Consider the following 26191-nt stretch of genomic DNA (forward strand, 5'->3'; position numbering starts at 1 on the left):
GCCGATTTGCTTGAATTCCTCCAGTTTTCGGAGACAGGCTCGCACACAGTTGATTGTTGGATGTTTATTGGAAGTTTTAAAGGAGGCGTTGGGGGGAATTATCACCTGCGGGACAAATCTCTGCCAACAACACCCCAACAAGTAGGAGCAATCCCCCTAATGCACATTAGCACATATCAGACCGTGGGGAGGTTGTGTTAGGCAAATAAAGACTGCAGGGTGATAGAGAGCCGAGGAAAGTAGTTTGACACCTTCATGCCGCTTAGGAAATGCGTAACGATGGTGGAAAGAATGTGAGTTTAAATTTTCAGATACGAGTAAATATAAGTTTTTATAGGGCTATTTACTGATGCCAAGGTCAAGAATGAACTTTAAATCTCCCCTTTTCTGCCAACATGGATAGAAGTCCCTAAAGTGCCCAGAATGATAGAAAATCTATAACACCAACTGAGGTCGTGTGATCATAAAAGTCCAGCAGCTATTAAATGGACCTCTTGGTGAGTGTGTTTTGATAAATAAATAAATAAATAAATAAATAAATAAAGTATGCTTCAATAAACTCATCATCATCATGTTTCACCAAATCACATTTATTCATTGCGAGCTGGCTCCTCGGTCATTTAAAACTTACTGACTTTAGATAAGAGATCAACTCCAAACTCTTCTCATAATCCATGACTCCGTGTGTTGTGCGTGTGTTTGTGTGTGTGAGACCGTGAATTACTGTAGAAAGCCGCGGTAAGTGAAAACAGTGGAAGTGAGAGTACCGTGAGTGTGAGGTGGGTGGGGTGGCTGTGTTTCTCCTCCTTAACACGCATGGCTGAGGTCGTTTATGTAAATGCGTGAATTTAATTTTCAAAAGGACAGCCCTTTTCTTTGCCCAATGAAAATGAACCGCGGCTCACACCTGGCTATAAACCCAGGAAGGAACCCAAAGTCCTAATCAGAAATCTGTTGAAAAAACCCAGAGAGGCGCAGCAGGCAGACGAGTGGAGAGACGGCCGCGATGACTTCCAGTAAGATCGAGATCCCCGGAGAGGTGAAGAGCGACCCCGCTGCTCTCATGGCATCCCTCCAGCTGATGCCCTCACCGGTGCCCAACCCGGAGATCAAGTACACCAAGGTCTGTTTCTGCGGATCGACTCCGCTAACCCTCACTCGCAAATGTCTGATCGTGTGTCTTTTAACCAAAAGTTTTTCTTGAGCTGAACTTTGTTTTATGTGCGTGCGTGCGTGTGTGCGTGCGTGCGTGCGTGTGTGTGTGTGTGTGTGTGTGTGTGTGTGTGTGTGTGTGTGTGTGTGTGTGTGTGTGTGAGCAGCTGAGGCTTCAGGTTCAGCCCGTGTGGCTCGCGCAGGGCTGGAACTGACAAATTCATCCGAACAAAACTTCGTAAAGTCCAGTTGAGACTCGATAATCTGACGGTCCTGGAGTCCCGATCGGTTTTTTTCTGTGTCCACGTGCTCAGTGTAGCTCGCCGTTAAATCACCAATACCCTCTGGACAAGATCGTTTACTCCAAAAAGCAGATCATGGACGTAAAGTATTTTAGAATAATGAGCTTCTGATTATTTTTGCTGTTTTCTTGGCTTCACTTGATAAAAAAGGAGATATTTACATTTTCGAATTTGAGCGTTTGCATAAATCTGGCGTTATGATTAACACCGATAATTGACTTTGTGTATAATGTGGGCCAGTTATAATTGCATATGCCACAAAATAACCGTGTTTTAGGAGGCGTGTGTTTTATTAATCAGGGCGTGTCATAGTTAGAGTTCTCTTTGGGAATAAACTGAGGAAATTTTCTTAAAATGTATAAAACACTGACTCACCTGGACAATTATTTACTTTTGTCCTATGTACTCTACATTGCAACTGAAGTGCACTCCCCTAGACACAGGCCAACATCCTTTCAGATCACTGAACAGAAAGCAAAAATTAATAAAATGTGTTTTTCAATTAAAGTCGCCTAATAAAAAGTAATTCAAGGGATACTTATCAGTTTGAAATAATGCACATCTTGGTCTTTCATTCAGTTCTCCTATTATAATTATACTGTTTCACTTCGGTGGTGATCTTGTGGTACTCAGTGAGTTGTAACGTTCTTAATTTACTTAATGTTAGATTGCTCATAATGATTTTAGGAATCAGTGGCTAAGGCCGAGTTTGTGTATAAACTAAACAGCCCAAATTCTCTCTGCGTGAAGGCTTCTCTGTCAGTGACATTGGTAATCAAAGCAGTTTACACACTCACAGGTTGGTCAAGACCCAACAACTGGCGGAGATTTAAATCAGGTATTGTCTCGTTATTAAATGGCAGCATGTTGGTTTAGTAATGAGTATGTGGTTTTGCATTAAAGTGCGTGTTGTCAAAGAAGAAATGTGTTATCAGGGCAGTTTTCTGGATTGCCCTGCAGTCAGAAGTGTGTGGGTGGAAGAGAAGGGATGCAGAAATAACTGGAGAAAGGAGCTGGAGTCAAACAAAGAACTTTAAGATATGAAACAAATTATGTTGCAGATATGACCAGAAAAAAAATCTGCTCTCAGTGGCATTTGAATTACAACATCTGGTGAGGATACAGTGTGTAAGTCTATATTCTGTAGTTAAGTGCTTCAGCATTTTCTCCCTGTACTCGATAAATAGCATTAAACATATTGGTGGGTAATTGAAGAAATAATCAGTGAGTCACATTCTCCTATTTTCCAGTTCCACATGTTGAAAATAGCTCTCATATGAAATATTATGTTGCCTGTTTGGTATCATGTCTGCAGTGTCTCCATAGCTTTTTTTTTTTTTAAACATATGCATACATTGGGACATACTGAAGTGACCTGAAGTCCTTGGTCAGAGATCAGGTCTTTTCCTCTCAGATTATTGACTTCATCAGCCTGAGCAGTCAGGATGAAGCTCACTGCAGAATTGTTGCCACTGAACAAAACTGGGTCTTTTAGCAACAGAACAAGTATTTCTATGATTACGGGATAAGAGGCCAGGTCTCCTATAGGACAGATTAATGATAGTGTGGTGTCAGTACAATCAGTGCCATAACTGCTCTGTGTTAACACCCACCTCATTGTTTTAAGTGCAAAGGGCACACTGCTGCTGCACCGTGAAGAGGACGGTGCGTGTTGCATAGACTGTTGTGTTGCAAGCTTTCCATTCCCTCACAGTGCAGAGTGTAAGTTAAAGGGGTGGACACAGTGGTGTACAGGAGGAAATTTAGGGAGCGACTTGGTGAATTAACCCCCAGGAATTTGGATCATCCAGTCCCTGTTGGTTTGGTGGACATAGGGGGCAGAAGGGCCCTGATTTATGGGAACCCCTGGCGTGGGCTCTCCTCACACCCTGTTCCTGTTCTCCACCCCACTCACTGCAAGGGAAACAACCAGCACTGCTCACTGGCCTATAGGGCGTGTGGATGGAGCTGCGCAAATTGTCCTCAGATATTGTTTTTACACAGATGTATTCAGCTTTTCTGCAACAAAATGGCAATATTAATCCTTCTGAACTTAGGTAAACATTCAAAAATCTTGTTAAAATCAGTCATGAAGTCACAGTGACAACTCTTTATTTTGCAATGTGAAGATTGCATGCGAACAACCCTGGAAACAGAGATATGGCTGATACAGTATCATTACTTAACAGGTTTGCTTCTATAACAGGAAAGCATGGGATATAAAAGGGTCATTGCAATCACGGTTTGCCCCTTGTCCTCTTCACCGTGTCATGAACTGCTCATCATCAAAGACATGCTGATTGTATCAGTAAAGCTATCTTGCTTCTTGTGATCATCGAAGATTGCAGTTCTGTTATTAGTCTATTGATATCCCCATAAGCAGAATTGGTAATTTTCACACTCCCTTTCTCTTGAGGCTAAAAGCATGAGGAGGAAAGCTGGCGCTCGGTCGTCCTATCCCCAACCCCCACATATCTATCGCTAGAAGGCTCCAACAGCTGGGTTACAAGACAGAAACAGTTTAAAGGTTGATAGGACCACGAAGGAAGTCATAAATAAGAGTGCCATGATAGCTATTTATTGATGTTTTCCACTTGTGGTAGAAGCGGAGAGGAGGGACATATGAATAATCAGGCAAACAGAGAAACTATTCCTGCTCCGTTTGGTGTTGGATACTTTTAGCCTTTGTAGTTTTTCACACTGTTCAGTGATAATGAGTTGTTAAACCAGACACTTAATGGGACGAATTTTACAGGACTGGAAATAACTTTGCTGCTTTTACTTTGAAGGAACAGTCTGTAAAATGTTTTTATTGCGCATGGTAAAAGTTAAAGGTCAGCACGTTGTTTTGCCCTTTATTTTTACATAATGGAGCCTCTTGCAGGCACTTTTAAAACTATGAGAACATAATCCACAAAAAGTTAAGTTTTAACAAATACTAAGAATGTATATGCAAAAAAATAATTAAAAAAAATCAACTTTTTAAAAATGAGGTTTGTAGTTACAGTTTGGTTTTATTGCAGCCTATTTCTCTAATAGGGTAATTACATAGTAAAAAGTGATTAAAAAAATATAAAGAACTAACAAGGAACAGGCTGAGGGATCAAATTCAGTGGCTGTGCTCATTGTCTGGGTTAAGGATCCCTTAATCTAATCAAAAGTTATAAATTTTCTTTGTTGCTTTGCTCATGGTGGCATTAGTGCACTTTCACCATAGGAACCTGTGCAGAACCTGTCCACTAAAGACTCGTGTATTTGTAAAGCAGTCTATGCAGAGACATCCACTCAGTTTGGATGAATAAGAGGCTCCATCAATCTGTCACTGATTGAGATAGCACAGATGGAGGCTTGGGGCTCCCCGATGCTAGGTGCTGTCCACCGGGGTGTAAATTATGACCCTGTCTCACTGTGTGGGTTAGTGGCCCTGCCTCGCCAGAGCCTGACCTGCAGTTCTGGAGTTTTTCACTTCAAAACCACCACCTTACTGCGATCAAGATCAAACGGAGCCAAAGTTAGGGGATACTGTGCAACTAAATGATTTATCACAACTAGCACAGCGAGACCCCCACACCACCTTCTCTGCCTTTGCTTACACAATCTCCCTGTTCACACATGGCCACATACTCTCTAAAACACATCTCTTTGATTGTGACAGGGTAAGTGTGCACCGCCATTAATATGTCCATTGGTGTGAAATGCCTACTTGTGCAGCGAGTGTAAATTATCATCTTAGCAGACACGTCAACATCGTGTCCCCTGTCACTTAATCACTGTTTAAGGAAGAGCAGTGACAGAAAGGTTAGCATGTTAACTTCCCACACCTTCAGTCTGCAGCCCTCCTGACAAGGAACGTGTAAATCCTTACGGTGTCATTATGAAAAACTCTGGCCTTCATAAATCTGGCGGAATAGCCTCTTTCTCCGGCAAGCACGGGACGCAGCAGAGGCACAAGTGCTTCTTCTAGATGTTTATTTGTCTATGGAAAACCGTCACAGTTCTTTTAAAAATGACTTCCTCTTTGTCCAGCGATCCCATGAGTAAAACTACTGTTCTTTAAACATTTCCTTGACCCGAGATTTAAAGAATTGTTAAGTACACAGGAAACCCATCAAACCTCAGATGTTCAAAGGAAAAAAGAAAGGCCAGTAGTGAGACAAGAGGTCAGTTTCACTGTTGATTCATGAAAATCGAACTGCATGTAGCCTTTGTCTTTGTCTCTCTGCAATCTTTGATCACTCATTTGATCACGATTGTATAGCGAGGGCTGACACATTTTGTGTAGTGCATAGTATTTCTATTAAGCCTGGAAGATGATATGTTTTTGTTGAGTGATAACGAGTTCTCTGGCATACTTCACTGCAATATTTGAATGTGGATACAGAGGTTTGGGATTCATGGGTGCGGATTGGATAAATTTATGACTTAACTCCCAAAGTTAAAGTAAAATATGCATTCATTGGATGAAAATCTGCCCAGAAACTTTGTCAAACAGTTGTCTTCAGCTGCAAAAGGCAAAATCTAATATTCCCCTTGCAATTTAAAAAAGGTATTAAGAAATTATCACCACAGAAGCCTGAAAAGCCTTTAACGTAAAATGCCTGCTGCTCCAGTGGCGTGCACACTCTAATGTGGTTTCTGACTACTGAAATTGACTGAAATCAACTGAAAAAGACAACAAGAAGTTATTTGTAATTACAGCCTTATGTCAAATTAGTGTTTCTCACATAACTTCTGAATCAGGATGAACAATTTGAGCCAGTTGCCCACACACACCGACGAGACAAAGACGTTTGCCAGTCAGTGACAGCGAGGTCGCCCTCGCCAAACCCAGGAGCGCAGGGTGGCATTGTCTGTGGGTGTGTGAATGAAAAACATGAAGGCTCCATGGTGTCAGACATGTGGAGAGGAGTAGGAGAAAAAACACCAGCTGGTCTCCACTTTCACATGCTCTCCACTCACTTGTAACAGCAGCAATTATAAGACTTTTGAAAGCCATCCAGACCCAGAGAGGAAATAGAGGTCCTGTGATAGGGGAGGATATGAAACTTCCTGCACAGACGAGTGTTGCAGGTGCCCGGCTAGGATTTGTCTGGCTGTGGAATCTTGGCGTGTTGTGTATAAACACACACATATACATAAACCCTCACACCCCCACCCCCACCCCACACACACACACACACACACACACACACACACACACCAACCCACGCCACCTCCCCTCCTCACCCTCCCCCTTATATAAGACGAGAACTGAGCAGCATGACATGTTCCTTCAGCCGTTAGCATCTGAGCTGTGAGAAGAAGCAAAGAGCCAAACAGATGTTTTGTTGGCTGCAGAAAATATTTTGGCATTTCTTACTTCCCATTGCAGTTCACTCCTAAAAAATGAATTATCACAAAAAATCACGCAAAGTTTTGATCAACGTGAAAAAATAAAGGCCAGTAATATCCCTGTGTTTCACTTGGTGCAAGGTGAGAAGTTAGAGCGTGTACGATGCTTTCATAATGGATGAAGATGATCGAGAAACCTGCATCAGATGTTACATAAAAAATGACCAAATCAACAATCAGGCACGCATTTGTAGCTGATCTGAAGCATGACAAAAAAATTTGTTTGTGTACATCATGTCTCATCTACTTATTATCCCCATGGTCAGGCCCTCTCTCCCTGGATGATGTGATGGACAGCTTTTGCAGAAAAGCCTGGGAGTTGCTCGATGTTTTGCAGCTGCCCCGTGGCCCATGCAGAAAGTCTTGACCCGTATACTTACTGCTTAGCTCTAATCCACATCAGGCATCCTCATTATGCATCAATTTTAATGCTTCTTTTAAATAAATGCAGCAGCACAAACTGTTAAAACTTGATCAAGTTTTAAGAAAAGTGTTTGTTTAGTCATCATCTCTGCAGTCTCTGGATGCCAAGTTTACTCTAAGTACTCACTGATTGTTGTAGAGGAAACCATCATGTGAAGTGATAGCAACAACCCTGCAGGGAATGGGAAAGAAAACACTATTTGTCATTTGAAAATGTGCACTTTATTTTTAATTAATTCTTGTGTTCTTTGCCCCTCGTCCAAATGATCCTAAAAGCAATTTTAAGAAACCTTGAGAGTTGATTTATGACTTGGTCCTGTCATCTTAATCAAGTCCCTCAATGGAACCGGACAAAAGTCCAACACCAGTCCGAGCCCAGAGAGAGGGCCGAGCCAAGCGGCGGCTGACAGTTGTCCTTTTCTGGCTGTGATTTAGGTGGCGGCCCGCTCTACTGTTCTCCTGCTTCATTCGTTCTCCTTTAGCAGTGTCTTGTGAGAGGGGTTACGCCATGCATAAAGCTGCCCATGGTCTGCATTCTTGCTCGGACTGTTGAGGCTGTCAGGGGGCTCCTCTTGATTTAGGGCGCCCCACTTCAGTGGCCCCTATAAATTTAAAAACTAATTCAGTGCTCTACAGGACTTTCTGTTTTTGTAGCTGGCCCTCTGCTCCTTATCGTTACTGACAATTTTATGAAGTGCTCTTAATGAGTGTCAGATTAAAGGTGGCCCCTGAGAAGACTGGAGAAAGAAGCCTCTCCAGCCTGGTCTATCTGTGTGTGTGTGTGTGTGTGTGTGTGTGTGTGTGTGTGTGTGTGTGTGTGTGTGTGTGTGTGTGTGTGTGTGTGTGTGTGTGTGTGTGTGTGTGTGTTGAGATGTGTGGGGGATGGTGTGGGTACAAAGGAACCGCGGAGGAATGAGTCTGTAAGGTATGGTTCTTGCAGGGTGGTACACACAGATACTGAACACCTAAAACGTCTGCATGTGAGTTATTCATACGCAGCGTCCACATTATGAGTCTGCGAGCCGTGGGAATGAAGAGGAGGAGGAGGAGGGAGGCAGAGTGATGTGTTTGCTCCAACAGTTTTCAGACTCCCTGGCATTTTATACCAACCCGAAAGTAAACATGGCTAACAGTTTACAGCCAATTAAATAGTACTTAAAGCCCAGCATTTATGGGGGTAAACATGTTGGAGAGTTTAGGGAGGCTCAGGCCAGTGGGATACTTGAACCCTGCTCTCAGGTTTGCTCTCGGTGCATCTGAACTCCTCTAAAGTAGATGGACGGTAAGAGCATATGTATACACAGAGATAGATTTGTGCCAGCAGATGTTCTCCTTGCAGTCTATCTATCAAGCAGACTGACAGCCATTAAAAACAGTGTGTGAGTAGTCTGCCTAATGGATCTAAACATGTCAGCTAGGAAGGGGCTCTTTTTTAACTTGTGGGAGATGTATTTGCAATTTCAAATCACACTTTGCATTTTGTTCCACTTTTTATCATCTTATGAAGGGTTTGCTTGTATTTCAGTGACATAATTCTCAGCTTTGTGACTATGTAAACATTGATTTTTCTCATTCTTGTCTTTCTTGGTCTTAATAGATGTTGAGTATGTCCTTTTCCCAGCCGCTTGTTTAACAGAAGACTCGCTTTAACGCATCACAGAAACCAAGCGCGGCACGTGTTTTATGATCTCGTAAACGAGCAGTGATGTTGTGAAACGTGTGTCTGTGTGCTTGGGGGTGGATGGGTGGGTGGGGGTTTGGTGTCTGATAGGGATTTATCTGCCCACCCACTCCTCCCAACCCACCCCCCTGTCTGGATGGTGGAGCACTCCCCAGAGAGCAATGCTGGACAGGCAGGAATCTCTGTCCAGATTTCCAGAGATTCTCCCATAATATCCCTTACACAAGAGTCTGGAAGCCCTGGGCCCGCTGAATGAGAGCTGTTAGTCTTTCACAGCCTTTCAAGCATGTCACTGTAGCCAACATGGTGGAGTGAAATGATTGCTCAACAAATATTTAAATATTTAAAACATAAAACGGATTATCATTATCTCCCACTCAAACTCAGCTGTTTTGTAGTCAAATCAGTTTGACTGATTTGACTACAAAACAGTGGAAAGTTTTAATAATCATTTTGTGCACTTAATTCATACCAAGAAACTACATGCATGACTTGTTGCATCTGGTTGCTAAAACACTGAAAACTGCATTTTTTTTCCTGCAGATTTTCATCAACAATGAGTGGCAGGACTCTGTTAGTGGGAAGGTCTTTCCTGCCTACAACCCGGCTACTGGAGAGCAGATCTGTGAGGTCCAGGAAGCAGAGAAGGTAAAGACTCGACAGCGTAGCATCTTCTGTCTGTCTTTTTCATTGAAAACAGGGATATCTAACTGCAGATAGTGTCAATGGTGGCAGAATCATAAACTCAAGTATGAGTATCAATACCACACTATAGAAATACTCCAGGTAAAAGTTAGTAGTTATAGAAATATCTGCAACAAAATGTACTCAATGACCCTGTAAGTGTTATACTATTATACAACTGCATCATTACTATGATGCATTAGTATGTTGCTTAAGTGCTTAAATGGTGTAGTTGGTCAAAGTGGAGCAAATTTTAACCACTTCATATAGTGCTGAGTAGTTTAATAAAGGACAAAGCATCATATTTTCTAAACTGATGATGTGTTTTGTTTACAAAATATTAATCCGAAAAGTAACCAGGAACTATGTCTGTTAAATACATGTTGTTGAGTACAATATTTTCCTCAGAAATAAAGTGGAGTGGAAGTAGAAAGTAGTGTAAATTGTACTTAATCATACATTGTTGGAGTAAATGTACATAGTTACTTTCCACCATGGCATAATTTGATGATTATTATTGTGTTTTGCTTTTAATTCTTTGTACATGTGCATTACATATGAAAATACATGACAAGACAGTTTTCATCATCCATCTGAAGGAGTACAATAATGGATGATCATTAGTATGGTTCTTTCTTGTCTCTGGTAGGCTGATGTTGATAAAGCGGTGCAGGCAGCTCGTCTTGCCTTTTCTTTGGGCTCCGTTTGGCGAAGGATGGACGCGTCAGAGAGGGGTCGTCTGCTGTCCAAACTGGCTGATCTGGTGGAGAGAGACAGTGTCTATTTAGCAGTAAGTTAACCAAATATTGGCACTTCTCTGCATCAATGAATGATATAATGTGTGTATGTATAATAGCAACCTCTTACCCACTTGATTATTAGCCTATAATTTTAAGTATTACACCTGAACTGTATCTGCCCTGAAACTATAGTGTCACCATTATTCCTTTGTCTCTTTATTTAATTTTATTCTTATTTGATATATTTTGGTTATCAATTAATGCTTTTTTATGCCTCCTACAAAGTACTTGGAGTCGACTCTGTGTTTATGAAAAAGGCTCCAAATAAATTCGCTTTGTCTCAAAGAGAACATATAACGGTAATATAGGGGCTGTATTTGTAGTTTAGTGTTATCTTAGTGTCACATTTCACCCCTGAGAGAGTGTAAAGGCTGGAACAGTATGGAATTATGTTAGGATCACGAGGTTATATCACATATTTCTCAAACATCTCCCCCGTCTCTCTTCAGACTATCGAGTCACTGAACAGTGGGAAGCCTTTCCTGCCCACCCTGTTTGTGGACCTCCAAGGAACCATAAAGACACTGAGATACTTCGCTGGATATGCAGACAAGATCCACGGCACTTCTATTCCCATGGGTAAGATCCCTCTCTGAGAACTACAGCAGAGTTTTGGTGAAATGGACTAAAGGCAGATTGGTGGTGAAGGAAAGTTTAGTAGGACTGCAGTGGAAGATGTCAAACAAAGACTTTTGTTTGTCTCTGAGGACAGTTTGGAGATGAACACAGAGGTGTTGTTTAGGTGAAGTCCCTGCCTTGTTATTAGTGGAGCTGCGTATCAAACCACAATACTCTGAGCATCGGGGCATTAAATGCTCTGGTACAAAAAGATAGTTTCTCAGTAAAATAATGATTTTATTGTGAAAGCAATTTGTCAGGCAAATTTTGTATTAAGGTGTCAAACAAAGATGCATTTAAATGATTAGATAAGCTGCTAGAACAAGCTGGAAACACAGCACTGGAAGCAGTATCACCTTTTAAGTTACTGTGGCAAACTTGTTAGCAAACTGTCAACCAATGAATTAACTCATCCAGCAGTTCCAGAGCAACATTAGTCTTCATTTGGAGTTGTGTTTCTGGCCACCTTAATATAAGACCAATATAAACAGGTTTTCAGCTCTTTTTTGGTCTCCTCCAACTCCTGAGGGAAATATCTGGTTCATTGGCTGCTAAATGCTCCATTGTGGTCACCAGGTAATAACTTTGTCTGGCTGGTGTCTGGTGCTGGACAGGTAGTGTGCAGTGGGTTTTAAGAGCTTTTACTCTGAAAACAGTTGCCTACCGTTTGAACCAAAACAGCAAAATTTGTGGAAGTGAAAATCAAAACAATGAGCTAAAAGATGCAAAAACGCTCAGCTTTTTCATTACACGTGGCCATCGCATTTCCACTGTTATTACATATTGATTATAGCTGATTTAAGAAGAGTGGTGTATTCAGTTGAATGGAAAACAAGTTTTATAATCAGGAAAGTAAGGTGTCAGATTGTGATCAAATAAAACTCTTTATTCCCTGAGGAGGCTGTTGCCAGTGTTGCCCCAGTAAGGCAGTTGAATTTGGTTGTGGAAGAGGGGAAAGTTGGCTGTCTGTTTCAACAGGAAGCACAAAAAAGGGAAATGCAAGAAGAATAAGAGAGAGGACACAGGAAGCCTCCTGACAGCACTGTGTTGTCCCTCTCAAAGCTTCTCTTGCACACTGCTGCCAAATCAGCCACGGTGAGCGTTGTCCCAGGGCTTTGCTTTAATCTTCATTGCACCAGTAGACTTTCAGAGAAAATAAACAAGCATTCCTGCAGCCTGTCTGATTCAAAGCTGTCAGTTATCATTTTTTTGTTCACCTGTCAGGATGAGGTGCAGCACATCGACCACCAGCAACCCCTCAGCGTCTGTCCGTCTTGCATGTTATGCTGAGCTTCTTGTGCTGGATCTGTATCACAGACAGTGTGAAATGAATGGGGAGTGTCATTGTGTGAAGCACCTTTGGCTATGCAGCCTGGTAAAGTTTACATTGCATGTTCCAAATTGAAGTATAAGTCATTTGCAGGCGTCATACTTTCAAACAAAGCCTGCAGGCACTTGAGTTCCTCCTGAAAATCTCATGTCTCGTAGGTTTGTAGTTTTGTTCTCCAAACAATAACAGTTTGGAAAGACCCAACATCCAAAGTTTGACAATCGAGAATCTTTACTGCAGTTTCGTGTCCATTGTTTTGCTTTCACTGTATCCCATTGAAAGTGATTATCTGGGCTTGTCATCTACCATTGATCATTCCAGTCCAAATGCAACATTAGGCAATGTTTCATCAGCTGACAACTGTTGTAACAAATTTATGCACACACTTCTCAATATCAATTGTTTTTGTGGAGAATGAACAAGCATGGCACACCCTCAGTAAGTACCTCCTCTTACTTAAGTAATGCAAGAAGAATGAGCAAACCTTTCCAGCATAACACCCATCTCTATGACCTAAAACAGTTACACACATGCCTGTGCTGTAGGAGGCTCCAAACGAAATGTAATCTCTCACCAGGGTAAAGAAACCAGGAATGTTGCGTGTGGATTCATTTACAAATTAACATGTTGAGTCAACAACACCGGGGGTATCAGGTGGTGACATTTTTCATGTGTTTCAAGCTTTAAATTAAAGCTAGAAATGACAAACCCTGTTTTCTCTTTGTGTGTGCGCGTGCGTGCGTGTGTGTGCTGCATGTGTGTTCCTCCACAGATGGAGAGTATCTGACATTCACCAGATATGAGCCCATTGGAGTCTGTGGACAAATTATCCCTGTGAGTATTACCCTTCCTACAAGTGGCATGCATGATGAATACAAATGGACATAAAAGCTTGAAAAAAAAAAACCCAGATAACAGTGAATTGGCTGTGTTTAAAAGAGATGTCGGCGGTTGTAAGTCTGGCCTGTTTGTTGAATTACATTCTGCATTTTCCAGTAATTCCCTGACAGTCACTGTTTATTCGGGTAAATCCTGCTGGTAAGCCCCAAAAATAACGGTGCCAGCGAGCTTGAGTAATAGGGAACGAGAAGTGAGAGGCAGAGGAGTGAGCTGAGGGATTTAACATAGTGGGTCTGGGGAAAGGAGAATGGTGAGAAAGGAGGAAAAGATCAAGGAGAAAGAGACACTGTTGATTGTGCAAGAGTGCAGAAAGCGTGTGGTTCTGCGTTGAGCCCCATGGGCTCCTGTGTAAAGCAGAAATAACACAGGCCTGTGTGTTGTACAGTGATATGGGCTTATTGCACATGTGTTGCAATTTCCCGGCTTTCTCAGAATACTGTGGGAAGAGAAAATACTGTACAAGTGCCGAGAACATTTTCTCACTTGACTATGTTTAGACAGAGTGAAAATGAGAGTAAGTGACTTAAGAGCGATGAGTTATTGAGCTTGACTTGTGACCACCCAGTGTGTCAGTCAGATGCATGATGTCTTTTTCCTGCGTGTATGTGTGTGTTTGTGTGTCCATGTGTGTGTGTGTGTGTGTGGGTCACGCACAGTGGAACTTCCCTCTGATGATGACAGCGTGGAAGCTGGGTCCAGCACTCGCCTGTGGAAACACTGTTGTCCTCAAACCAGCTGAACAGACGCCGCTCACCTGCCTCTACATAGCTGCTCTCGTCAAGGAGGTAATCGACACAGTCACAATGCCAGCCACAATGTGTTCACAAGTCCAAAGTTAAGACTTCATTAATTGAATCAGAATCACGTTCAGGCTTCAGTTTGCCAAGAACACAGTGTTCACTATGAATTTGGCAAACACTTTATTTGGATTGTCCAGTGTTAGTGTAACCACAAGGCGACAAAAAACAGATGTTTAACAAAGTGTCACTTGTCTATCCGGTGCATCTTTTCAGAAACTGCAATTCTAATTAGTAATTAATGCTGAATGCTATTCTAATTTCCACCTTTAGCCAACAAGTTAAAGGTTCAGTTCACCCTAATCACAGCAAAACACATTTTTTCATTTACTCATATTGGTATGCAGCCATGCAGAGAGTTATGATTTTATCAGCTAAAGTGTTGAGATTTTAATCCCTCAGATTTATGCTGCATCCCCAATACAATGGAGGTCACTGAGTCCGCCATGTTCACCGCCATGTTTCTACCGTAGCCCAAAACAAACTAAACTCTTGCTCTAAGCCTTTCATGTTTTTTGCAGCTATCGTAGGTTCTCCTTGGAAACAGGGGAGTAGGGCAAGGTGCATACAGTTGGTTGCAATCTGCAACCTCACTGCTAGGTGCCACTAAATCTTACTCACTGGTCCTTTAAAGTAATAAAAAATTCCATTTTTAAAAGGCAACAGCAACATGACTTTGATAAAACAAGGCTTTGGTTGCTCAGGATAACCCACACACATCTCTGTGAACAGGTTGAATGATGAAAGAGATGTTATGTACACGTAGGAAACACAGAAACACAGCCGTCGCTGAACATATTCAGTATCTTTTATCGGTGCAGCCCCTCAGTGATGACTGAGAGTACCGCCAGCTACATGCTGTGTAGGGTTGACACAGCATGTTACTTCCTTCTTACAAGCTGCTGAGCTTTTATGTCACATTCACGTCATATTGTTTATACTGAAATTACGAGCAGCTGAGTGGGAGGAAATGTTCCCGTCAGCTTATGATTTGTAATTTGTAAATTTGTAAATGAACCAAGATATCTCCCACTTCCTGAAAAGAAACAACAGACATGTCAACAAATTGTTAAATCAAACTGGAATTGAAAATTAACATATACACTCGATTCAACTAATTTTATTGAAGCTCTACAGTGTTTGTATCTGGTTTTGCTTGCTAATGAACTGAAATACATAGCCCATCAAACGGAGCTAAAGGTTAGCACAATGGCTAACACCTTGCAATAATGTGTGAACATGCTCAATTTGGAATAAGGGATGCTTTTCCTAATCATCCCATTCTGACGAATGAATGAATGAATGCAACAGTAACCCTATAACAGTAATCATAAAGGCCTATTTTAATGCCAAACTGAACTTAACAGTTTAAACCAGCCACTCTCTGAACCGAGGATTGTCCCCAGTTCAGTCAATAGTGGTGAATGTAGCAACGGTGAGACAGTGATGTGTTTATGTACTGAATTGCATTTGAATGCTGATGTGATTGGTTATCTTAGAAAAAAGGTGAATGAGCTACTTAGTCGGTGACTTTGAGTCTTTAAGATGAACTGAATTAAATAATTTTAATTCAGCAACTTGAAAGTTGAATATCAGTGCTGACACGTTACAAGAGAGCACTGAGACACAAAGCAAAGGACAAAGCATAACTGAGCTTCACATACAGTGCAGCTATTCAACTAAATCAAGTAGTCAATTCAAATCCAAAGTGTTCTGGGAGTGTATTGTATTGTATCAAAGGGTTCGAGAGTGCAGCAAGTGAGTAAATTAAACAGGATAGGAACAATGTAGCATCACATGTTCATGTAGAGAAACTTAATCATGCTGTACAATTCCCAGTGTCCACATCCTCCTTGTCTTCCCCTGCCCTCTCTGGCCTCGCCTCTTTTTGGAGACTATCTGTCTGTTGCCTTCTTCTTTTTGATGTTCTCTCCGTTCTCTGCTGGTAGGGAGGTTGGGTTGGGTCCGGATTCCCCCACACCGCCTGTGGTTTTGCTTGGCTCTGCTGTCATCTCTGCTAAAGCTTGTTTCCTCTCATATTGTTTTGACAGGCCGGGTTTCCACCAGGAGTCATCAATATTTTGCCAGGATTCGGGCCAACGGCAGGAGCTGCAATTGCTTCGCACATGGGCATAGACAAAGTGGCTTTCACAGGATCAACCAAGGTACTTTTCTCTAATAAACTGGCTCAGATCAACAGCTGCCTACTGCTTACTTTTGTCAGCAAGTGACATAGTGACCAACATGTGCAGAGCATAAGAGCAGGCTGAGTAATTAGGGGATGTTGTGTGCCTGTATTGAAGTCTAAATGACAAACAACTTACTTAAGTTGCATGCCCTGTCATTACTACTCATGACAGAGAGGCTTTGATTTTATCTTGCACACATGCACATATTTCCGCTGTCCAGAGTATACAAACACATCTCTCTGAAAACACTGCCTCATCTGTTTTCCCTCCACTGTCTCTGCTGTATTAATGTACCTCCACAGCACTTTCATTGAACTGACTATCAGGACACACACAGGATAAATCCTGGTGACTTTGCAGGACAGGGGAGAAGTTAATGGAAAGCTTAATCATCAAGGACATACCATGTTAGGTGCTGAGCGCTCGGAGGTGTTGCGGTCTGAACAAATTCCTCAGGCCAGAGGGAACAGCCGGGGTGACAGCAGATTCCTTTTCTGCAGATCATTTATAAACATCTGTTATTTCTAACTGCAAACTAAACCCTCTGCTAAAACCATTTACAGCAATCCTAATGTAGAATTTACGCTATGATGGGACCAGCCTGTAATTCACATGTATCTTTGGTACATGAGCCAGGTTTATGTAACGTTTGGATTTGACTTGTGGTTTCTGGAGATGTCTGTTTTGACTCTGGTGGTGTGTTGGAGAATCAGTGTGTAATTGTGTTGTGAGCAACCTCCGATAAGCCCACACAGGTATAGATGTCAAAGATTACCAAGCCAAACAGTCACGGTAATGACAGCTAAGTTAGGCCACATGATGAGAGATATATGCTAACTTCAGATGTCAATGAATGTCAGACTGAGGGAACAGTGTTTTACTGTTTGCTTTCCAATACCTCCGTATCAGTTGAGTGCTTAAGGTATAATTTGAAGTAGAAGACATGTGATAACAGGTGATAATTCAAGTAATTCATAAACTAAGAAAGAACTAAGAAATGTGAATGAAGAAAGTTTTAAGACAAGCTAGCTGCAATGCTAGCTGTTGGTCTAGCACTTTTGTCCAGACTGAAATTTCTCAACAATTATCGGCTGGATTGGCATTACAGTGAGTAGAGAAATTCATGATCCCCAGATGAAGAACCCTGTTGACTTTGGTGACTTTTCCTCTGGGGCCAAGATGAGGTTCAGGTTTTGTTTTCTGGAAAATGTTAGCATGCTAAACTATAGTGATGAACCTGGTAACCATTATACCTGCTAAAGCGTTGTTACTGTGAGCATGTTAGCATGCTGACGTGGTAGCACTAGGCTCAAAACACGAGCTGCTATCATGGCTGCAGGATCGTTGTGTTCTTAGCTCACTTAATGTGAACCCTTGAATGTTCCATTCAATTCTTAATCCTAATTTTCCATTGTTTTCCTGTGTGTTTGTGTCACTATGTCTGATTCTCATATGTGCTCAGAACAGTCAGAGATTATTGTTCTCTCTCCATAACTTCATCTACTAATCAGACCTAATCAAAGTGGAAGCTGTTAGCGGTCACTACTGGTCTACATAATGTATTCCAATATTGACCTGTGTATCACCAGAAAATGAAATAGTATAGAATCATAACTATTTACAGATATTTATCATGTGTATAACTTGCTCTAACACTGCATCTTTATCATTTTCCAGCACAGTATAATATAAAACATACATTTTATGTCGTCATTCTCCTTCTCTCTCTCTCTCCCTCCCTCTCTCTCACACACACACACACACACACACACACACACACACAAACAAAACGAACGAGTGCATGCGAGCATGCATAAATGTACCTTCTAACACAAACATCTTCTTTGTTTTATCATCTCGTCTTGATTGAACATTTCCTTTGTGAGTGGCCGAGGTTTTTTTTACTAGTTTTCCTGTTGTTTCATGTGATCTGGAGTCAATTACTGAGAGAATGAGCCAGTGCTATAAGAGACTGCTGATGCCCAGACAGTGAGTCACCGCGCTGTAGTAGCAGGGGTGGGGGATACTGGAGACCACAGCATCTCCTCACAGAGTGGAAGATGGTCGTGTAGCTACAGGTGGATTGTAGGACCACAACTCATCCTCGTACTGACTCACATGTGGCTGTGACTCCACACAGAGGAGTCTCGCAGCACAGTGTGTTTCCCTTACCCCTGAGTAAACACACGCTAACCCCCCATTAGTCACCCTTATTGTGTTGTGGATCAAAGGCAGACAAAACACATCACAAACAAGAAGCCGAGTCAAGTATTGCGTTGCTTTCATGCAGCTTAGGTACCAGCCACAGCCACAGATTCTGTTCTATTATTTTCTATTATATCTTAGTATCTAAAAGCAACTCAGACACCAGAGAAGATAGTGAGAGAAGATCAGTCTTTTCCAGGTTGGAGGTGGGGGTTTTTGGGTTGGCCATCGAGAGGGTATTTTTCCACTTTATCTCGTCAGTTCTCTCGGAAAATAAAACAGGCTGTATGAGTAACAGGAAGATGAATACTTGCTTAGGGTGTAGGGTTGTGAGGGAGGTTTGTTGGACTTCTCAGGCTTGTTATCTTTAGTTACTACAATATGTCACAACATGGAAAAGATATCAGTTAATGCAGCTAATTCATTACACTGTTGAGACTTTTTATATGGAATGACCACATCGTTATTACCATGACTGACATATTCCCTCAATCTTAAAGGAGCAGTTCAACAGTTTGGGGAGTAGATGTGTTTGCTCTCTTGTTGAGAGTTATATGAGAGGATTGATGCTCTCTTTTACTTGTACATTAGATACTGGGTTTAGTGTAGATTAAAGACTGGAAGCTTCTAATCCTCACTGTTTAGAAGCTTCCAAATCCAAACAAAAGCAGATGTGTAAAAATGACAAATTGTGGTTTTATGGAGGGTTATGCATAATCAGTGAGTTTTAGAGGTGCTGATCAGTGGATTTTAAGTATACATCGTTCACAGTTAAGGAGTTAAAACACTGGTATGGTCTCTTAAGATGAGTTACATATGTGATTTCCTTTAGTGACCTTAACAAGCAGTGCTGTTCTTAAATGTTTTATTTATTAGTTTTCATTTTGTTATGTGATATTATCACTCTTGATAAGGAGTAAAGAAGAAATAGGATAAGATAAGAAGTTAATGAAAAAAAAAAAACGTAGCAAATCCCTTGTTGTCTTCACACCAGACCTATTTCATACTCCCCACACCCCACCCCCCCTCAGATAGTCAGATCACAGAACACCACCCACACATCTTGTGGTTGCTTCTTCCTGCCTTCATTAGACATCAGATGCTGTTACCGGCTGAAACATCATTTTACTCTTCTGTTGCTGCCTCCAAAAACCTGTAATAGATATTCATTCTGTGTGTTTGCAGAACTCATGTTTCAGCTGGCCTACCAGTGCATTCCCTGTTTGGAGCTAACCAGCCTCCTTAAGTTATTTAATGGCTTCAGCTGATTTACTGATCTGGCCACGGGCCTGCATCTATGTGAGTAAACCCCAAATCTGTTTCCTTTGCTAGGTCGGCAAGCTGATCCAAGAAGCAGCTGGAAAGAGTAACCTGAAGAAGGTGACGCTGGAGCTGGGAGGAAAGAACCCCAACATCATCTTTGCAGATGCTGATTGTAAGTTTTCAAGTAATGTTTTATTCAGTGCTCCATTTACCTGTCACCCTCACTGGGTGGTCCGTCACTGCTATTGTTTTGTTAGGTTCCCATTCTCAGGACCTTCGATCTGTGGATAAACACACACAGACTGAGAAACTTAAAATGCTCAAAACATTTGTAGTGCCATGAAAATCTGGGGATGGATGGGTTTCATATAAATTCTAAGTGGCTCACCAAACTGGGGGTGCCGAGGCTTTCAAATGCTTTCAGCAGCCGTGAGAGGGGCTCCCTTAGGCCAGTAAATCAGCAGAATGGACCCTGACTCAGTCGGGTGCTTCAGCCGAGACCTATAAATCACGGGGGTCCGTTAACCCTTCGTGCTCAACAGCAGGGTCCTGTCTCTCAGGTGTCAGGTATCAGATTTGCACAGGATACCTCCAACAAATATTGGGGCAAATATTGTAACAATATACTACATGGATTACTTTTTTTTTTTTTTTTTACCAAAGGAAGTTTCTTGATGATGATGTGATGATGATTTCTTTGAACATTAAGACTTTCAAGTAAGACTTTTAAATTAGACTCATGTTTAAGACAACTATTTGCATGGGACAGTGTGTCTAATGTCAAGGAAACATTTTTATATCTAGTCATGATTAACTAAAAGCCCCTTTTTTTCCTAGTGGATCTGGCGATAGAACAGGCCCACCAGGGCGTGTTTTTCAATGCAGGCCAGTGCTGCACGGCAGGCTCTCGCATCTATGTGGAGGAGCCCATATATGATGAGTTTGTTCGGAGGAGTGTGGAGAGAGCCAAGAGGAGGATAGTCGGCAGCCCCTTTGATCCCACTACTGAGCAGGGTCCACAGGTGAGGTCAACAGATCTACGGCTTTGTGAAACAGCGGCACACGTTTCATTTGAGCAGCTCACTTTCTATTTTTTTAACTCAAAATGTTTGCTTCTCTGTCTTTCTTTAATTGCCTTTTCTGTTCTGGGCCCATATAATGTCTCCTCCTCGCACACAGATCAGTCGGGAGCAGCAGAATCGTGTGTTGGAGTTTGTCCAGAGTGGCATCAGTGAAGGAGCCAAGCTGGAGTGTGGAGGCAAAGCTCTGGGCTTGAAAGGGTTCTTCATTGAGCCCACTGTTTTCTCTAATGCAAGGGATGACATGCGCATCGCCAGAGAGGAGGTACAATGATAAAGAACAGAGATTTTGTTAGCTCCAGCACTGCTGATGCATGTACAGGGGCATGGAAAGCAGTGCTGGAAGAAGTATTCCTTACACAAGTAAAAGTAGTAATACCACAATATAAAAATGCTTCATTCAAGTCAATGTCCTGCATTTACAACTATATTAGTATGTGATATATACTAATAGGTAAAATGCATGAGAAGATTCATAATGTGTAACCTTCATATTTTTCTCTGTTCACAGATTTTTGGCCCAGTCCAGATGATCATGAAGTTCAAAACTATTGAGGAAGTGATAGAAAGAGCCAACAACTCAGATTATGGTTTGACTGCAGCTGTATTTACCAATGACATCAACAAAGCCATGACCGTCTGCACAGCCATGCAGGCTGGCACTGTCTGGTAAGTTTCATCTGCTGCATTTCTTTAGATGCAATCAGTAATATTTTTCATGTGGGAAGTATCAACCATTTCAGACTCTGGCATCCATAAACTGTAATCTGGCAAGGTGCCACTTCACTATCATTACACAAGCCGCAAAGAAATGTTTTCCTTCCTTTTTTTCACTTTTTTCCATTCAGCTCAGACATTCAAGATATAAAAATATCAAAAGCAACGTGCCAGTGCACGACAGCAATGCAAAACATAGACTGTAAATGTAAAGTGACACCCTCATTTTATAATTTGTATGAATGAAATGGCCATTAAATGTTACCTCTTGAGTTCACTTAAAATTGTTTTGTTTCTTTTGTAATTACCTGCAGATGGCTATAAGTAGGGGTGGAAGTATAGCTAACAAACAGCATCTGCCAAGGATTTTTCACCACTTGTTATACTTGACTGCAATCCTCTGTAAGCTGAGGAAACATTTTTCTGCTTTGTCCTTCATTCTTGAAGCTGCCCAGCCACCAGCCTACTTCTCTTCCTCTGCTGAAGAGTTTGTGTAGTACTTTGAGAAGAACCAATCCTCCTTTCTTACCATCTTTTCTGCCTCGACTATTCAAAACAATATTCACCGCTGATACCGACCACGATGGCTTCTCATAATGCAAAGACATTTGGGATTGAGTCCAGACAACCAGCTGTGCCTCTAGTCATCTCCTGATCTTACAGATATGGGTGACGTTAGATTTCTCTGTTGACTTGGTTTGTGCAGCCTCACCAAATGCCCCCCCCCCTCAAAATGAAAACACATCACACAACTCTTCACCAAACATTTTGCCCAGATCGCCATAGATGTTAAACATAATCATCTTTAAAAAGTCATTGTAAAGGGAAATACAATATTTCCTGCTGGTTTCTTTGCAGCCTTGCGTTGATGAAAAGACTCTTTGTTTCTTGTGCAGATTAAACAAACAGGATAAAACATGTTGGTGACCTTTGAGGTGTTAGTAGCAGGATTGGACAGAGTCAGGCTAGCTGTTTCCCCCTGTTTCCAGTCTTTGTGCTAAGCTAACCGGCTGCTAGCGATTGCGTCATATTTACTGTACAGACATAAAAGTGGTATCAATCTTTTCATCTATGGCTAAAAGGGTTGAATGTCAGCACAAAGCAGCAACTTTTCCCTCTTACATCTCTTTGTATCTCTAAATAGCTACATTTACTCCATTTAAATCTCCTGTCTCGCCATGCTAAAGGTTACCGTAAGGAAATGCCTTGTCTTAACATTGCTTTACATAACAGAGAGTCCTACCCCTCCTCCTCAGGATCTTCTCAGTCAGAATTTTGTCTCAGGACTGAAAACTCTTTGTCTTCAGGCTGCACCTTTCTCTGACAAGTTTTCTCACTCCTACTTTACCTCAACTTCAATCTACTCAGCCTCCATTCACTCTTTCCTTCCCAGGCAGTTGCAGTTACTGAATTCACAAATATACAACCTGACAACTGTCAGCTGTGTTTGTTAAATAATAAAGGAATTATGTTGTTAGATAAAGAGGGCTTCAGAAATACCAGCGACAATGACAGTGTGCTTTTACATCAGTCTTACTGAACGTAGCTGTAATACTACTGCTTTGGACAAAATTATGTATCATTTTATAACAGCTAACCACATGAGTCAGAGGCACAAGAGTGACCAATGTTTTGTGTATTTCTCAGGATAAACTGCTTCAACGCTCTGAGCACACAGTGTCCATTTGGAGGATATAAAATGTCTGGCAACGGACGTGAATTGTGAGTATGACCTGGTTGCCTGCCAATTGAATATTACTAACACTGACTTTGTATTTTGAAAGCCTACTTTCCAAACTTGCTTAACATCACATAAATTTTTATCTAAGAGGAGAGTGCAGTATTTCTCCATCAGGAGCCTCCAGCAGTGCATGCACAGCATTTCACAGCTGCTGTCAGCATGATAGTTTAAACAAAATGAGCGGCATTGTTACTATTTCCTGTTATCTGTTTTCAGGGGAGAAAGTGGCTTGAAGGAGTACGCAGAAGTGAAGACCATCACAATGAAGATGGTCGCCAAGAACTCTTAAGGCAGCCACACTTTTCTTTGGGAGGAGGTAGCGTCTTCCTCATCACTGACACCGCCTCTCGTCGGTCCGTCCACATTGGCAAACCACGTTAACCATCAAAACTAGTTATCTCCATGGTAACTACAGGCTGTGACCACTCACTGCCCTCCCAGTTCCTCCATCAACTCCGCATTGCTTGCCACGGACAGTCAGCCAATCCCTGTCCAGCTATTTCCACCTGCCTTGAGTTTGTGGACTGTCTCTAGTCTAACTGACAACGACTGAACTACCCCCATAATGTATACCTCCTCCACTAACTACACTAAAGCACTCTCAGAGACGATGGGGGAGGTTGTTCTGACTGCAAACCCCAATAACAAACCCCCTCCCAGCCGTTACATCCTGATCCCCCCGACAGATGCTGGATGCTCAGAGAATCAGTCACCGCACTTGCAATCAACCCTTTACTAGCAACTTGTCATGTGTTGGGAGGCAGTTTGTCTTTGTACTGTGCGGTATGGTCATCAAAAACCTCATGTGTCATTGCCTTGGCAGAATTCATGCAAGCATGTCAGCTCATTCAAGACCACTGATGTTGTCAGCCTCAGATATGAATGGATGAAATGTTAATTCAGCATTAAAATTGATTTCTAATTGTCTTTGTTTGTATTTTAGCATCTATGACTTAACACTGTATGTCAACGTGAAGATTTTAACCTCTTAAAAGCATTTTACTCTCACCTGCTAAAAGAGGAGTAGATGTATTTTAAACATTATGTAACTGATTTTCATTGATGTCCATCTATGTTTATGTTTATACAATCATATGCTATGAAATGATAAAATGACCATAGTTTTTTCAGTAAAAGCTTTTTTACTGGAAAACTGTTTTCCTCTGAGTGTTCACTACATACTTTAGTTGGTCTCAGTGTTGACAGCCTGTTCAAGAAGTCACACAACTTACAGTTTCATTCAGGACTGAGGTCTTACTGTCCACACAGAAGCATCTAATTTGGAAATGAATTGGCCCAAAAGAGATGATTTAACTGAAATATTTGTGCACATTGAATGGATGTAAATGAACTACTCCAACAGTCTTCCTCTTATCTGTAGCTCATGATTACAAAACCTTTTGTAGAGGAGTTTCTAAATTCTGTCAGCTCCACCTCCTGGGCAGGTAGAGTCATGTCCCCAAGACCATGCCCTTTTTTTACACAAGGCATCTAACAGTGGGAAAAGCACAGGTGTAAATAATACAATTAGTAAGAGTTAATTTTAGATGTAACACTTGTTTTTTTGTACTGATAAAAGCTGGTACATAACAGGTTTATAAAGCAACACAAAATTGAAATAATCCACAACAACCAGTCAAAGGTCGACATGCAGCAGAGAAGACACTTCCAGAAACACAGGCATTTTCTCAATGGAGTCTGGTTGGTTCTGCAGCCTGCATGGGTTGATATGTACTTCAGATAATAGACAGGTCAACAAATGACTGACATGTTGCAGAGGGTTGTGATCTATAGAGGGGGAGAGGGGTGGGACAAGCAACTTCCAAGACCAGATGTTGCTTAATAACAACTTCTGACATTTGCATGCATGACCTAAAGCCTTGTACACTCACTGCACTGGTGTTTAAATTTAGTCTTCGTGAGAATCACTGAGTAAAGTCATCAAAAACTGTAAAATTAAAGAGTGGGAGATACAAATGAATGGTGAAGAGGATAGATAACATGAACACTGTTTAAAGGATTAAATACAAATATTTTTGTAAGACAATGTGACAGTGAGCCACCATTAACAATACCAGGACTCTGAAAGTGAGGCAGCTAAATGGAATTCAGCCATCATTCATTTGATTATTTACGCCTGTGCCTCCTGCGAAGTGCCAAAATCTCATCCATGAAAAGTCAGACCGAGGAAAACAGGGATTTGCTTTTTCAAGTCTGATCATGTTGATTTTAAAATGTAAAAAGGCTACAGAAAGCGTGGATTATGCTGTTGAAATTAAACTGCAGAGGCAACACACAAACTCTTAAAGACAGAGAAAATAACACAATTTTAAAGTCAAATAACCTCCTTTCTTTAGTATGTTGTATAAGAAGATCCTTCAGGACAGCATCACTTATTTGAGTATCCTCCACATGAACGTTAGCATACATTTTGATTTGTTTCTAAGCAAACAGCCGCACACGGTTACATTCATGTGGTGCCATCTTTGATATATTAAAAGAGAGAGATGAGGACATGTGCCCACTGAGAAGGGCTAAAACAACCGAAATATGAGTCTGCTTGGTGTTGGTGTTCAGCTGAAAAGATGTAAGGACACTGGAGCCTTTCTTTGTCAATCAGCTTTTGAATTATCAGGGTACATTTTCCCACAATTCCCTTCCCAGCTGGTATCTGCAGCCTTTCCAAAGAGAAGATGAAAAAGTGATCTCCTTATTGCAGCACTCTGTTAACACAACAGGGAATGTCTGCGCAGACTATGGACACACACTCTTTATCTAAAAGTGCAGCCACAAACCTTGATGTCTCTCCTAGAAAGAGAACTGCTGGGATGAGGCTGCACTCGCTCTCATACTTACAGAATTACCAAGAATGATTTATGCACAAGAAAGCCCACAATAAAATCAAGTTGTACATATAGT

General features: G+C 41.5%; 1 protein-coding gene across 1 annotated transcript; it reads left to right on the forward strand.

Annotated features, from left to right (window-relative positions):
- Positions 1–836: 836 nt before the first annotated feature.
- Positions 837–24421, forward strand: aldh1a2 (aldehyde dehydrogenase 1 family, member A2). Its single transcript, XM_070967330.1, has 13 exons — positions 837–1123; positions 9493–9597; positions 10283–10423; positions 10883–11012; positions 13154–13215; positions 13938–14066; positions 16130–16243; positions 19805–19907; positions 20573–20757; positions 20915–21079; positions 21326–21483; positions 23179–23253; positions 23489–24421. The coding sequence occupies exons 1-13, from the start codon at positions 1007–1009 to the stop codon at positions 23559–23561; spliced, it is 1557 nt and encodes a 518-aa protein (XP_070823431.1). The 5' UTR covers positions 837–1006; the 3' UTR covers positions 23562–24421.
- Positions 24422–26191: the final 1770 nt, after the last annotated feature.

This window comes from Chaetodon trifascialis, chromosome 1 (genome assembly GCF_039877785.1).
Source record: "Chaetodon trifascialis isolate fChaTrf1 chromosome 1, fChaTrf1.hap1, whole genome shotgun sequence".
Classification (NCBI taxonomy): Eukaryota; Metazoa; Chordata; class Actinopteri; order Chaetodontiformes; family Chaetodontidae; genus Chaetodon; species Chaetodon trifascialis.